This window comes from Nipponia nippon, unplaced genomic scaffold, assembly GCF_047370975.1.
Source record: "Nipponia nippon isolate SJK-2023a ecotype South Korea unplaced genomic scaffold, ASM4737097v1 scaffold_3, whole genome shotgun sequence".
NCBI classification, from domain to species: domain Eukaryota; kingdom Metazoa; phylum Chordata; class Aves; order Pelecaniformes; family Threskiornithidae; genus Nipponia; species Nipponia nippon.
Genome location: NW_028262347.1, coordinates 30,212,761 through 30,228,461, shown reverse-complemented (window position 1 = coordinate 30,228,461; position 15,701 = coordinate 30,212,761). Strand labels below are relative to the sequence as shown.

Here is a 15,701-nt window from a genome sequence, read left to right as displayed (position 1 = left end):
ATGCTAAATAAAGTTAGAGGACTACTTTATATATCTTGTGGACAATCTCATTAACACACTCCAGTATGATATGTGCCTTTATTGCAAAAGCATCCCATTGACTGTTTCGTATTCAACTTGTGCCCTGCTACAGAATCCCAATGCTTTTAGAAAAGACTGACATAACCAACTCCCTGGCCCGTATTTGTATAGTTGATAATATTTGGTATAGTTAACAACACTCTTAATTTTAATCCTGCTTTCAGAGTGACAACTCTTTTCTGTTTGGTCTCATTTGCAAATTTAATAAACAGATTTTATTCTAGCAGATTGCTAATGAAAATATTGATTAGTAATGGATGCAGGGACAGACACTGACAGAGTCCTTCTCAATAAATCACATTTTTAAGATAAGCTTCTAACATCTATTCACTGCAAGTTTTTCCAAACAGTTTGGCACTCACCTGACATTAACTTCATCAAGACCATATTTCTTCAGTTTGCTCATGAAACAGTCAAAAGACCTTTTAAAAAAATGCAGGTCTAGATAGTGCTTTGTCATGATAGTTAGAAGTGCAGATTTTGTTTTTTGTTATTTAAAAAAATAGCCAAGTCAACACAAGTCTTAACACTGATGCAAAAGCAACAGAAAGAAGCAAACCTGCTGGTCTAGCTTATTTTGTTCTAACTAGAACCAGAACAGGCTAGCATTCATTGTCCATACAAAGGCTCACCAGCCTACCTATGCCAGCAAAAATTAAGAGTTTGGACAATTATTCAGGGTAAACATCATCTTACCCTATTTGGGTTTGAGGTTTTAGTTTTGTGTTGTAATATAAATGCAATGAAAGAGAAGCAGAAGTGTTAATTTCCAAATACCATTTGCTACTCTGTATTCAGTTTTCTAAAAATGTAAAAAGAAAGCAAGGGAAGGACAGCTGAATGTTGCCCAGGCTTTTTACAATACCACTCAGGGGATCATTAACCTGCATCTGGAAGGGGACACGGTTTTAATCCTTCTTCCTCCCTCCACTCTCCCCAACTAACAGTTGTGTAATGTTGCCCTAAAACAATAAATAAAACTGGTCCTATACAACGCAGCATATGGTCATCAGCACAGTCTATTATGTACTGCTTTCCATCTTTGACAGTTTCGAAAGTCTGGATATGTGCTTGTTTAAATCAACAACTAATAAAGAAGTAAAATAATAACTTTTAATGTCATCTGGTTTAAGAATTAATGTCAGAACAAGCATTTTTCCAGTGTCTTCAACTAAATAGCAAGAAAGACTTGTGAAAGGAGAGCTCTGCAAGAAAATTGTTATTCTTGATCCTGAGAAGTACACATGGCTTCTCTAGTGGCTATTCTGTATTCTCTGATTTACTTTATCCAGTGCTTGTTCATAAGAGAATACAAGGAAAACAAAGGGGGGGAAAAAAAAAAAAAGTGTTTTTTTAAACGAGTGGAAAAAACACTTCTCAGTTTCAGATGCCTGAAAAGATCTTCCTTCAAAGAAAAACAAAAAGGCTCAGACTATCCTTTCTTCAGCAGGGATACACCAGTGGTTCCCGAGTATTTTCAGCATTGCACTCCCAAATTAAACTTCATCTAATACATCTAATACATCAGCTACCTTCCTGCTGTCATGGTGACACTGTTAAAGCATTGAGCAAAAGCTTTCAGTGAAGTCTCATGCAAGTCAAGTTCTCTTGCATGCAATTATGCAACCAGACACAAGGAGGAGTAACAACAATGGGAGCTGCCATCTGTCTGGCACACCTCTTGGCCCTTCGAGAAGGAACAGTTTAATCTGAGCCACAGAAAAATGAAGAGCACTTTCTTGCTACTGATGTTAAACTCCTGACCCCTTGACTTTGCAAACTGAGAAGGTACGTCCTTTAATTGAAGCTTTATACTGAGACGGAGCATTTTAGTGTCTCTCACCAGGTGGATTCTCTTTTCAATATGAGTTCATGCTGCAAGGCCCAAACTGGACACTTTATTTAAATGTTTACTTTGTAAATCTTGTAGGAACTACAAACAGAAAACAACTGAGACACAGAGCCAAAAATCTTCAATACCCAGGCCATTAACTGTTCCTTCCTGTTCACAAGGAACATTATCCTGTCCTACAGGGTAACAGACAAGTTTGCCACAACCTAAGAGAATACTGTTTATTGGAAATTACTTTAAAGTAAGTGCACACAGCTCTACTGAAAAAAGTTTCATGTATTAGTTGACAATCAAATTGTAAGAAAGTATCGAGCAATATTCCACGGGAATCTGTCCTGGGTCCAGTACAATTAGCATTTTCACAGATAACCTGAACATTGGAACAACAGTCAGTACTCCTCTTAACTGATCTGTGAACCATGCCAAGTGGGGGGCGGGGGGTAAATGCTGCAAGAAATCACAGTATTAGAATTCAATATGATTCAAGAGTGTAATTTAGTAAAGAGAAGTACAAATATCAGCATTTCCACAGAAGTAATGAATAGCACAAATACAAGAAAACAACTAGCAACTGAGATAGCCTATGAAAAACAAATGGGCAGCTGGGGATCACAAGTGAGCATAAATCAATGCCACACCAATACAACTCCCCCCTCCAAAACCCCACCAAACAAGGTCAGTAGCATAAACAAGAGTTTACTGCAACCTCAATAATATTTCTTCATTTTATTTATTCCTGACAAGGTCAGGGGAATGCTGTGTCCATTTTTAGGCACTGATTCAGTGCCAACTGATTCAGCTCTCTTGTTTCGTGTATCCTTATTCCAGTTACATGTCCGGAAAAGTGTCTATAGAGAAACAGTCTCTATAGGTTTTTTGGGTTTTTTTTAAGCTAAAGGATACAAGATTGATACATAAAGGAATGTTTTTCAAATATTTAAGAGCCTGTTGTAGGGAAAAAGGAAATCAGCTTATTACTTGCTCCATTTCCAGAAGCCACAGAACAGCTCGAGTTACCACCAAAATGTACTCTAGATCAACTGTTTCACAGTTGTTCCCCCCACCTTTTTTTTTTTTTTGCTTTATGGGCTCAAAGGACCATGTAATGAATTTAAATTTAGCAATACCATGCCTGCTTTTCTTTGCTGCCTTTTGCTCATCACACTGTAACACTCACCTACAGGACCTATAGACTGGCACACAATGTTACTTTTTGCCTATCTAAAGTCATTCCCAAAGGCAGGGCCATGGATAAATTCTCTTCCCAGTTAGACTTCAACAATATTTTGTTTTATTCTGCTGTACAGATTCCATGGTAAGCCTTGGATGCCAACTGTTTGCAGGAATCCAGAGTGACCAACATTTCTCTTTTAGGAGTTTCTTTTCCTCAAGAATTGAAACAGTTTAGCTGAACTCACTTCATGACTTTACTATCATGACAACCCAATAAAAATTAGATGTTTATGACATATAGGAATTTTAAAGTTTAAAATCCATTAAAATAAAGTTGCACAGAGGTTAAGTCAAGATTAAGACTTGAAAATTAGGCAGCAGAGATTTGCATTTAGAGATTGTTATTATACGCACAAATCAAACCAAAGCCCTGAAAACTGAACTTGAGCTATGCTCGCTGCATTTGCTCAGTTTAGGTTCAAATGTATAGAAAATTACTTCATAGGTTTACTTGAAAACAGCTTCAGTATTTCCAGGGGGGGGGAACCAAAACCAACCAACCTTGTTTGTTGAAGATACTTTAAAAAAGGGTCACCTTATAACAAAACACTTCATAAGCTGTATTTCCTTAGTAAGTTGGAACAGTAAGAAGGTATTTGTTTTAGGAAGCAATAAAGCATTAACATGTTATAGAACAAATCTTAAAAATTGGCAAAAGAGCAAAAAACGCTTAAGCCTTGTATTATAAATAATTGCAAGTAAAAGAGTGCAATTGCATCTTTCAAATACATGAAGATTTACCTGCAACACCATTCAATTCGGCCTTCCCCTTCACAAGTTTTTGCCCAGTGATTATCTGCAAGGTTTTTCATTGCCACAGCATATTCACACAGAGTTTCCTCATCCTCACAGTGCTCACGCCAGATCTTATCAAAGTCTCCCACTAAACAAAACAACAACAGAAAAAAGCTGCACATTAGATACAAAGTGTCTCATTATCTCCACGGCAAAATCCCCATCTTGCAATTAAAAGAACTTACGTAATACACCAAGAGATTACTTTACCTGTGTGTAACAAAAAACAAGGTCCCCTTTCTCTAGTCAAACACAAAATTCCAGGTTTTGAAGAAGGAAGGGGCTATCAGGTACTTGAGAAACTAGCAATATTCTCAGTGTACTGATTTTGTTCAGTTTGTTCTGTGAAATTCAAGTCCCTGGGAAGTTTTGCTTTCAGGTTTCTGTGCACGAGCATTAACACGACAAACATTTTAGAAATGAAAGACTGAAAGGGATCTTAGTAGCATTCATGTTTGTGGCAAATACTGTGGATGATATTACATGCAAAAATACCGAAATGGAAGTTTAACCCAGACTACAGATTTCGTTGGATACATTGGAAAAGGAATTCAAGCCTTCATTGATGTCTGTCTAATCTAGCCAGGCCCAATGAATTAGCTTCTAGGGGACAGTACTGAAGAATCAAACCAAATACGGTCAGGAAATCACAGATAAACTCATCTGCTGATCTTTAGGGACAGATTTATTTCCATGCTCCCCACCTTGCTGAAAAGAAGTCTTGCAGGTTAAGTTCTGGCACTTCAAAGTAATTAAACATGATTATTTTCCCCCTTTTGCTGCTAAGTATCCACTTTCCTAGCTTGCTTTACATAATGTACTGCTAAACAAAAACAACATAACTGCTAGTGGTGGCTAGCCACAATTCCTATTGTGGTTTCTACAGCGTGCAAACCCTTGGTATACCTTACTGAAAGGACATTTCTGCCCTAAGAAAGAAAAATACATGCTCACTGGTATGATCTTCACTAATTCCTTTTGCGTTTCTTAATCACAAATGTGCACACACATCTAGTATAAATATAGATAAATCTGCAGAACAAAAAATTATCTACTGATTTTGTACCTACAAGCCGATAAAGCTAACAAGTTGGGAGCTATATTTGAAGCTTTCACTCAACCAACACACTTTTCACAATGTGGTTTCAGAACCAGTTTTTGTAGCACCTTCATATTACAAATAAATATTTAAAAGGCGTATCAAGCACAAGCTAACTATTAATGTCTGCTAAAGCCTGAAAGCAGCTTACAGTATCACCTGTCCTTCTCATATCAGTAAGAGATTTCTGCTTCTAACCCACTTACGGCAATTTCTTCGATGTGCTTTGTTTTAATTAGAAGTAAATAACTAATAGATTTCTTCCAGTGGCAACTTTTTCCCCCCTTGTGCGCAAAGCAGTAACAATCCCTCACTTCACGTGTCTTCCAATTACAATTGCAAGACTGGGTATGATGGACAAGTACAGACAGTTGCATACTAAGAAGATTTAAACCAACCATCCAGGTTACTCCCTGTTTATGTTTGGTTTAGGGATGTCACAGCAATTTTACTCTTAAAAAATAATCATCTAGCACACTTGTACAATCATAAAAATAAATCATGTTTAAAATTAGGTGTTTATGCTCCCTTGTGTGAGATGTCAGTTAAGATGGAAGGGAGTGAACATGATTTAGTTTTAACAAAATAGGGAAGCTATGCAAGAAATCACATACTCTGCTTGCTATTCAACAAGCATAGATGAGAAAGTTATTAGACTGGACAAAAAAAAATATAGTATTGTATTGGAGTGGTATCCCTCATTATTTCCCAAATGATCCCAGTTCAGAGAGAGATGCTATATAAGAAAAGGCGCTAGCATGGTCACCAACGGACCACTAAAGCAGAGAAACATGCAAGTTGCAGGCAGGTCCCCACAGGGGTTTCTGGTAAAACCTGTGGGTCACTTTTCCAGAGCTTTCAGGAGAGCCTTATGCAGAAACAAACATGCAGGACAGAACATACTCTACTGCTGAAAGAGAGCAAGGAATTACATAGAGAGTAAAGGGGACAAAACAAGCACAACTCTTAGGAATCTTTATTTCTCATGTCAACAAAGTGCAGAACCTATACAGAACCAAGGCAGAAAGCACTAGCCAAGTTCAAAGCGTATTCTCAGTAGCCGATTAATTCTGGTGCAATTTAGATAAAGTTTCATAGTTTCTCTGCCACAGTACTCTGAATCTTGTATGCTCCAGGCAACTGTGAAACACTCAAATGACATGTAGTTGCTAAAGTTCTAGTTGAAGCATACATAAATAATTAGAGAGGAAAAAAGAACAAGTGAACACTTACTGAGGGAAAACGTCACAAGTACAAAATCCCAAGTTTAATACTGTTCTTCTTTTAGTCCATTACTTCATTTGGTCTATTCTTAAGCAATTATTCTATTTCCAAATACCACTTTTCCTTAAAACTTAAGAAATAAGACAGAGGGGGAAGAAGAAATATGCAAAGACCAGATGTTCTTAACTAGCCACTCCTTTCTTATAGCAAAGTAGCGATGCCTCCTAACACTGAATCCTGCTTTCATAGCAACTCTTCTTATTTCCTTCTGAACAAGGCAGGCATTTGCACCTCTCTGTGAAAGTCAGATGAGGGGCAAAAGAGTCCACAGATAAGGGATCTTAAATTTAGATATATAGCAACAGACCTGGAGCTGACTACCAGCACTCTGGGACATAAACTTTGGGTTACAACAGAGCTGCCTATGACAGTGACAGCTTCTTGGCACTGAGCTGACAAGAAAAATAAAACTGAATGATACAGACTATTAGAAGAGACATGCAAAACAAAAGCAAAAAATTCATCACAAAGCAATTCCGTCACGCATCCTGTATCAACTCAATTCTGTGTGCACTGCCGGTTGGTTTTCATCTACCAATACAATAGGTCAAGAGAGATACAGAAAATGGCAGCATGGGACAAATACAGCACAGCTTTTGTATGAGGAACACCTAAATAGAGGCAAGAAAAAAGACAGATGAAAGCAGGAGAGGACAGACCTCCACAGGATCATGAATGCCACAGTGAGCAAAATGTATAATTAAGCTTAAATGTATAATTTAGCTTAATTAAGCTTAAAATGTATAATTAAGCTTAAAGTTCATGTAGCTGGGCAAACTAAGGGATGAAAATCCATGACAAACTCCATATCTGAAGATGTGATTTCTAACTCAGGAGCTGCTAGACCATGAAAGCACTGAAAGACAGAATGGTAAGCAAGCGTACAGTGGTACTCCTGCAGCACTGCTCATATATTCTTGTCTAAGTATCTGCTGTTGACCCACTGTCAGTACTGGGTTTGATATGATGACCATTTCTCTGCCCTTTCATTAATGTAAGCTCCAAAACAACTGCAGATAAAGGGTTTTCTTAAGACACTGGCACCATTGTGCAGGGACTTTCAAAGAAGCATTTGAGGTCCAGTTTTCCTTGAGCAAGTACCATGGTAGTGAGTTGTTTTCCTCCATTCTTCTCCAAGGTGAGCTTTGAGAAGGCATAGACAGGCGCATTAGACAGATTTACAGGAACTTTTAATTCCAGAATCATGCTCTAATACCGAGTTGAAAATGCAAATAATGCTTTCTATCTGTTGAGATTTTGAGGTAGTGACTACAACAGGACTTGCAGCATCCAATTTCAAACTGATACTCAGAACACAGTAGAGCTATGTATTAAATTTTTCAAACAATACATTATAATCCACTGTGTATTAATTTTTCAAACAATACATTATAATCCATGTACAAATACTGCATTAAGTCTAGTGGAGTTAAACATTTATTTATGAATCATTGCTTGTGTAACCAAAGAAGCAGTAAACATATGCAGGAAGGGTTCACCACAAAACTAATGATTACTAAAAGAATAAGATAAATAAAATCTTCTGTTAAACAAGCAATCAATAATGCTGTAAATTAATTAGAAGTTTATGGTAGGTTAATCTAAAGGAAAAAAAAAAAAGTCTTGCATCTTCGATCACATCTTAAAGTTAATATTTGATTTTGTGCATTGAACTTTTCATCTCATGTACTCATGAACATACCATAACATAAAGTTTAAGGCTACTCAACACTCTTGCTATGCACTTGGAGATCACCTTTTATGTGATTTAAAACCTGTTTTGAGCACTATCTCTTCAGACATCTTCATACACCTCAGATCTCCATCAAGGAACCAGTGATGCCAACATCCAGCTGAAAAGTGTGACTGGCAAGACTGGCTTATAACAGGAGTTTCCCACACCTCTCCAATCACTACAGTGACATTATTTTAAATTTATTTAGTGGTTGCTCACCTCTCTATCCAGAATTGCCTAGAAAATAAATAACTAACTTACCTACTCTTCACCTTGAAGATTCACTATTCCTTTAAAAACAAAAGCCCAAAGCCCACCTCTTTCTAGCAATTCTGCCAGTAAGCAAATGATTGACCAGCTTGTAAGTTGTTCGTAACACACCCTTTTCTAATGCAATAACAAAAATCCAATACTATTTACCTAGAACAGACAAATCCCTCTAAATCATTTCCACCCACATTAATATTGCCTGCAGAACAGCCAAATCACACCCCCAAACTCAACCACAGAGTAATCAGCAGTTACTGAATCCTGTCACAGAGAGAACAGGTCAGGCATGTAGAAGTTACTTTTAAATGATCCTAATTACAAGATAGTTTTAATTGTGGGTAACAGCAATAGAGACCTAACGTTAACTGTAATTTTCAACAACTGAAAACATTTTTAATAAAGAAGAAAGAACCATACAAGCTCAGTAAGAACTCCCCTTATTCCACATTTATTTACAAGATCTTAAAGGTCCCCAGCACGTGTGAGAAGACCAGGTTTGCCATTCTTGGTGGGACAACCCCACACCATAACTCCTCTCTCCAAGCAGTCTATTTTTAAGCTTTCTTCCATCCTATTTTTTGTTTGTCTTTTTTATTTTTAAAAGACATTTCTTCATAGAGTGTTAAATGGAACTGCCATTTAAGGTATGTTTATGAAATAAATAGAAAAATTAATTAGTCAATTCATCTGCTATTTAAAGCATCTACTGGGGGTCAGCTTATATCACCCTGAAGAATGATCTATGTCTCCAATCTGCTATAAATCTCTGATGGCTGTCACACAAACAGTGGGGAGCCTATTCATGATAGTTTAAGCAATTACTGCCCCCAGGTGTTGGATCTACTTTATTGGAAACTATCACCCCTCTCTCCTCTTCCCCCAATATGACTTTGTGGGATGGATTACGTGCTGCACCTTAAGGACACCAACGTGGAGATGAACATGTTAACAGAAACTACTGATTTTGGTAGACTTGTGCAAATGCAGGAGCAAAAGTGAGAAGCAGCTGAGGCACAAGTACAGATTGCATTATGCTGAGCCTGCAATAGGAATGCGATCTTTCCTGCCAAGGCAATAAAGAAGCAGGGAAGGAGGTTACATATAGCTGTTTGTGCAGTGGATGCAAGTCTGTGCCATAGCCAGTGGGTTTTCAAAATTTGTGGGCTAACTAAATGATACGAGTGATTAAATCCCCCAAACTGTAAAATATCATGGGATTTCTAATGAAAGTTTCACTGCAAAATGTGGTATGCAAACAGTAAGGGCAATCATATCTTAATGCCCATGTCATAAAATAGCATCAGTTTTAGTGACATGGCATTTAGTTTCTATTGCTTGAAAATGTATCAGTATTACAAAATGTCTCCCTCTTTCAAGAAATTAATGCAAGTGGGGAAAGACAAATGGAGATCTTGAAAACTTAGGTTTATTTCTACAGTAAACCAGTTATATTTAACAAAAAGGAGTAACAACTGTTAACTTATCACATAGAGTTCAGTGACAAAGTTTTCCTGTCCTATGAAAAATGCCACTATTTCAAAATGTTTCCTGTTTCACATCAGGACGAACTTCAGCTCTCTCAAGGTTTTTCAGGAAAAACATGAGAGGAAGAAACCATAAAGCAACTGACTTCAGAACGACACTTCTTACATGAATGCCTAAACCACTTACCTACTCAGGCTATGTATTATCATCAGGCAGGGTCCTGTAAATTCTTCCTCATTTTCTGGATTTGAAAAACCTCTTAATAAAGCTATTATCCATTTCTTTGAAGTTTCAACAAATCTTTATTTAAGGAATCAAACTACCACTTAGAAATGTTTCTATCAGCTTGTGTGATACAGTAACTAATATCAGGACAAATACCAGTTATGTGTGATTCTAAGCTTGAACAGCCTTAACAGGTGTACGGAAGGAGAAATGAAATGTTTTAGTGAGCACACAGCAAAATATTTCATAAAATACCTTTACAGATACCTCAGCAAATTTTTTTCCACTTGTACTCAATATGGGATTTCCAGCGAGAAATGATCTTTCCAGACTACACGCAAAACCATCTATAACTGAGGGTCATGCAGCACAGAAAATGTTTACTTGATAAATACAACTCTGCATGACTACAAAGGCAATAAACAACTCCGAGAAAAACAGGCTGCCTCTGTATCAGGGGAAGGGATTTTTATCACAGTAAAAATTAAACCTACTTGGCTGCTACAAGCAACTGGAAACAAACAAATATCACATAGCAGATGTTCAGTAGATCATGTTTAGTTCCCTACGAACCACTAAATCTGCTTTTACAAGCCTGTCTGTCAGGCTTGACAGACATCAGCATACATGCAGTGTATGCAACATACATGCATATATGCAACCGATACAACATGATCCAGCCCATGGCTGCAGGTGCCTAAAAGATGCATAGAGGAAAATCCTGTAAAATTTGGGGTCACCTATGGTACCAGGCAACAGAACCAAGAGGAAGAGACTAAACCAAACATTGTTTTTTCCCAATCCTCATGTTGTAACAGGCTACTAGGAGAAATTCAAGTCTCATGAAAAACCCTAATTTCTGTACTTTCTAAGTGCTTGTGTCAAGCATGCAGAACGCTGAAGTTTCTCATAAGTGAATAACTGAGCACTTAAGAGCTGTTTCAGCTTCTGGAATTTACTCTGGTGTGTAAAGTAATTAATCTTAAACTAATCCATTTGGACAGGAAGCAGAAGTAAAACTTCAGAAAAACACGAGTCATGCTAATGACATACACTCCTAAGTGAACATGTTACACCTCAGTGTGTTTTGTTCTCACCTAAGGAAGTTTTCTTCACGAAGACAAAGTTTATAGGCTAACCTGGGAATGATGTGTATTTTTAGGAACCACTAGACAGGTTTTGTCTGTCTCTATCACTGCCTTAAAGTAGTTTGAAACAACTTATTAATGATTAGATAATTTAGTTGACACATTTACTCAGTGTGGACAAGGACCAATCACCTTAATTAAAAAAATAAATAATTTTTTCCCCCCCCACACTAAAAAACCCACACTCATTTGTTAAACTTCATTAAACCATTTTAAAATATATGACATATACCATATACTACTACTGTAGGATCCACAGTGGAAAAAAGAATATCCTGCAATCGCAAAATACCAAATCTGTTATGGCATTTATGATTACAAGCTTCCCTTCTTTATTTACTATTTAACAACAGAGAGGGTAGAAGGGGAAGGGAAGGAAATCAAAAAGGATGAAAAGGAGATGAAAAAGGAAGAAAAAAATATAAATATTTCCACTAGAAGTCATATTAGATTAGTAATATCCCAAAAATAGGAAAAGGTAAGTACTAGTCACACAGTAAAAAAGTTAAAATTGTTGAAAAGAACAAAAAAATGCACTTCAATGCAAACTTAAAAGAATTTAAGCTGAACCATTTTGAACATGGCAAATGCTTATCATAAATACACTGGCATGCTCTAGGACTATGATATGACATGAGCCACAGTACAGAAGTATACACACAATCCATCCACCATACTTACAAGTAGAAGTGGTTCAACAAATGCAGAAATTAAAAAAGAAGCCAAGATTCAGCTTTGACGAATCTCGAGTCACAGTTTTTCACCAAGAAAAAAAACATATCAAACCCTTCAGATGACATGATGCTGACTAAACTTTACTAATTCCTTAGTAACTGCAAAAAAATTGTTGTGATGCATCCCTAGTTAAGAAATATTGCTTTTGCACTTTGACAAGTACGCAACTTCTTCAGAAACATGTTAGCTTGCAGTTTTGAAGCATATTGTCACTTTTCCACTGACTCATCTTCAAAAAAGAGGGGAACCATTGTGGGAAATGAAACAAAGTTATAACAATGGTGCCAGTTATAAGCAAGTCAGATAATGCACTGGCTTGCCTTTTACAATGGCTCATTGAAACTCAAGGCTTGCTAACATCAGCAAGACAAATGAATTCTCAAAGAAATCAGCTTATTAAAATCAGGCCTGTATAACTTCTATCAACAAACATCTCAGTGTCTCAAGGAAGCATCTATTTCCCTTCAACACTTCTAACAGAAGGCAGTAACTTAAGATCATATTACAATTCCAAGGGCTTTCCTAGACTTATTCACCCTGTGCAACATAATCAAATAGCTTTCAGAAGGATACTCAGCATGCTTTTTCCTCTACCAACAAAATTAATACACAATTCTATTTTTGTATCTACAGACAAAGCACCGAAGTCCATGCAACAGCAATTCTCATACTGTTTGCTTATTTAGACAAAATGGAAACTAGCTTCATAGAACTCTAGTAAATGTAAGAAGAGACAGAGTTAAAAAAAAAAAAAGACAACAAAAAAAAGGACAATACAAGATTCTGGAATAATACAGATAGCTCTGTTTCTGCTTCATATGGAGGTGGGTGCACTGCACTGTGGAGACAAGAGGCTTTCCTTAATAAGCTGTTAGCATATAACCAAGGGTGCATTTTTTACCTCTGCTTTTTCATACCCAAGTTATAATTCAATTTGTACTGAGAAGTTACAGACGATTTGTTGCTTTTTTACTTCTTTTTAGCAGACTGTCAACTTTGATTTTGTCAGGGTAAGGTACTGGACAGTCGGTGCCTCTGAGTATTAGAAAACAAAACAAACAAAAAAGACCCAAGAAAAGATCCTTCAGAGGTCAAGCACTTACTAGTATTACAATTTCAGAATGACATTAAAGGCATTTAGGAAGGAGATTCAAGTCGGCTTCTAGAAGCGTAAAGAAACGTAGGGAGAAAAGACTCCAAAAATAAAATTCTGAAGTTGAAACAACCTAGCATATGAAGTACAACTACTAATCGCTAGTATCTTGTAAAGCCCACCTACTATTGGATGAGTAGGTAATGGGTGGAGCTCTCCTTGTTGCATAGAGGTGATGTGATGAACTGTTCGGGTTTTAACTCTCACCATGAAAACAGATACAATGTTGCTAATTTAGAGTGAGGAGAAAAATCACTGTAAAGTTTTCACTAATACATGATTTACAGGACATACGAAGTAAGTGAAAAGTACTATTTGCTCTTTCGTTTAACCAATATACACTGAACTAAAGATAAAACACAACTTACCCTTGCATACTAACTTGCTCTTTCCTAAGTAGACTTACATAGATTTCCATGTAATTTAGGGTGTCATCTAAAAAAAATTCAGTTGTTACTGAGATTGCTCACATTTTTTTAAAGTTAACAGTGCCAATGTTTGTCTGTCTTAATCTGCAGGCACTCTGAAGTAAGAGAGAACTATGAACTGCTCAAAGCTGGGCTCTTTTGCCAGGATTTGACTGTTAAAACGTACTATGTTCCTTCACCTAAATGTCAGAACAAGGGAGAGCCTCTATTCAGTTTTGGTTCACCAAGGCCAAAATAAACAGTGACTCTCAATCAGTGCCTACACAGGTAGATATCTGTGCCCAAATCCCATGGACAGGCTCCCGTGGAGACTTCTGAAGTCCAGAAAGCAGAATGACCTTGTTACTTTAACAGAAGTGTCATATGCAGACACAGAGGAGAGGCAAGAACTAGTGCCTACAACAGGAAGAGTTCCCGCTTCATAAGTGTCCTTCTTGAGGTACATACCAGGTCAGCAAAGAGCAGTGGACTCACTGAAAGAATGAATGGATGATTTTTTGTGACCTGTCTTACAAAGATTAGGCAGATCGTTATAATTAGCCTGAGGAGACTACAGATTTCAGCAAACAAACCTCAACTTCAACACTCATCTGAAAGCACTTCTGGGAGGTTTTAAGCATTCCAATACCACCCATAAGAACCTTCCACAAGGACATTACTAGTGATGACAAAGTAGATTTTTCAGGGATTCAGAGTAACTTATTTTATAACAGCTTTTCCCCAACTCTTTTGCTTAGTGCTCCAGCCTGAACTATTTCTCCACGTCTGAAAGACAGGAGACACAAACAGTTCACAAAGACCTGTGCTCCTCCAGATCACCATTCAATCTCTCTTGGCATTCATGACCTACTGTCCTCCACAATCCTGCAGATTCCCGGTTTGGAAAACATTGCCGTACGACTTGGAAGCAGCCTGTGGTGAAAGGCCTCGCTGTAGCTATCAGCTATTAAATGTCACACAGAGCCGTAACATAGGGCCACACGGACCCACGTCCATACACAGGTGTAGCACACCTTCAGCCAAGCGCACGTTGTCACCTTGCAGCACTACCCGTGCACGCCAATCCTCTTCTCCATCCCACGGGAAAAGCTTCTAGAGACGTGCCGTGAGCTCTCCTGAGCCAGGATGGGGTCTCCACTGCCAAGGGCCCACGGAAAGCGGCAAAACCTCGGCAGACCGGACCGGGGCTCCTCGCTCGGCAGGGCTGCGGGCAGCCGCTGGCAGTGGCGCCCCGGGTCGCCCGGGGAGGAGCACGAAGCGAGCCCGGAGCTGCTCCCAGCCGCTGCTCCCAGCCACCCCCCCCGACACACCCCCTTCGGCAGCGGTCCGCGGCCCAGCCGGCCCGCGCCGCCCCGGCAGCGGCAGGGGGACCGGGCCACCCCGCCGCGCCGCGCCGCGCCCCGCCCGCGGGGGGACACCCCGATCGGCGCGGAGCCCCCCGCGTGGGCGGCTCCCCTCCTCCCGCCGCGGCACGGCGGCTCCCCGCCGGGCCGGACCGACCCACCCCGCCCCGGCCCGTCTCGTCCCGGCTCCCGCGGTGAGGGGAGGGGAGCGGAGCGGCCCGGCCTGGGCGACGCGGAGGGGGCGGCCCCCTCCCCCGCGGTTACCTTCCCGGTACTTCTTGCGCAGCCGCCGGTGGACGCTCTTCACCACCCCCGACAGCTTCTCCTGCTCCAGCTTCCGTTCCTGCTCCGGGGGCGGCGGCGGCGGCAGGGGGGCGGCGGCGGCCCCGCCGGGCCGGGGCCGGGGCCGCGGCTGTGGAACGGCCTCCATGGTGTTACCGCTGCTCCGCCGCGCGCAGCCCGGCTGAGGGGAGGCGTGAGCGCCGGGCGCTATGGCTGGGCGGGCGGGCGCGCGCGCCGCCGCGCTGGGCATGCCGGGAGATGGAGTCTTCGGCCGCCCGCGCCGCCGCAGGGCCTGGCCGGCGGGGCCGTGCGGGCCGCCCGGCGGCTGCTGCCCTCTCTCGGCCTTCAGGGCACGGCGCTGGCCGCACCCCGGAGGGGTGGCCTTGGTTATTCCCAGCCAAATTTTCCACACCCTGCGGTGCTTAATAAACTAGCGGGAGAAATCAGGTGAAAAACGCATTGAGGGTACAGGAGCAGCGCATCTTCCAGGGCACGGCTGCAGCGGAGGCTCCGCTCTCCTCCCGGCATTTGCCCGGTTCACGTGCTACCCCAG

General features: G+C 40.2%; 1 protein-coding gene across 3 annotated transcripts in view; it reads right to left on the bottom strand.

The window, feature by feature from the left end:
- The window catches only part of SAMTOR (S-adenosylmethionine sensor upstream of mTORC1), a 36,606-nt gene extending 21,258 nt beyond the window's left edge, over positions 1 to 15,348 (bottom strand). Inside the window, exons 1-3 of one of the 3 annotated variants that reach the window (XM_087765412.1) lie at positions 15,131 to 15,348; positions 3,908 to 4,049; positions 444 to 503 (exon numbers count right to left, since the gene is read on the bottom strand). In XM_087765412.1, the coding sequence (XP_087621538.1) occupies positions 444 to 503; positions 3,908 to 4,049; positions 15,131 to 15,296 (368 nt within the window). In that variant the 5' untranslated portion in view covers positions 15,297 to 15,348. Of the gene's footprint in view, positions 1 to 443; positions 504 to 3,907; positions 4,050 to 14,536; positions 14,836 to 15,130 lie in introns of those variants that run through there. The other 2 variants (XM_087765414.1, XM_087765413.1) reach the window with 2 other exon arrangements.
- Positions 15,349 to 15,701: the final 353 nt, after the last annotated feature.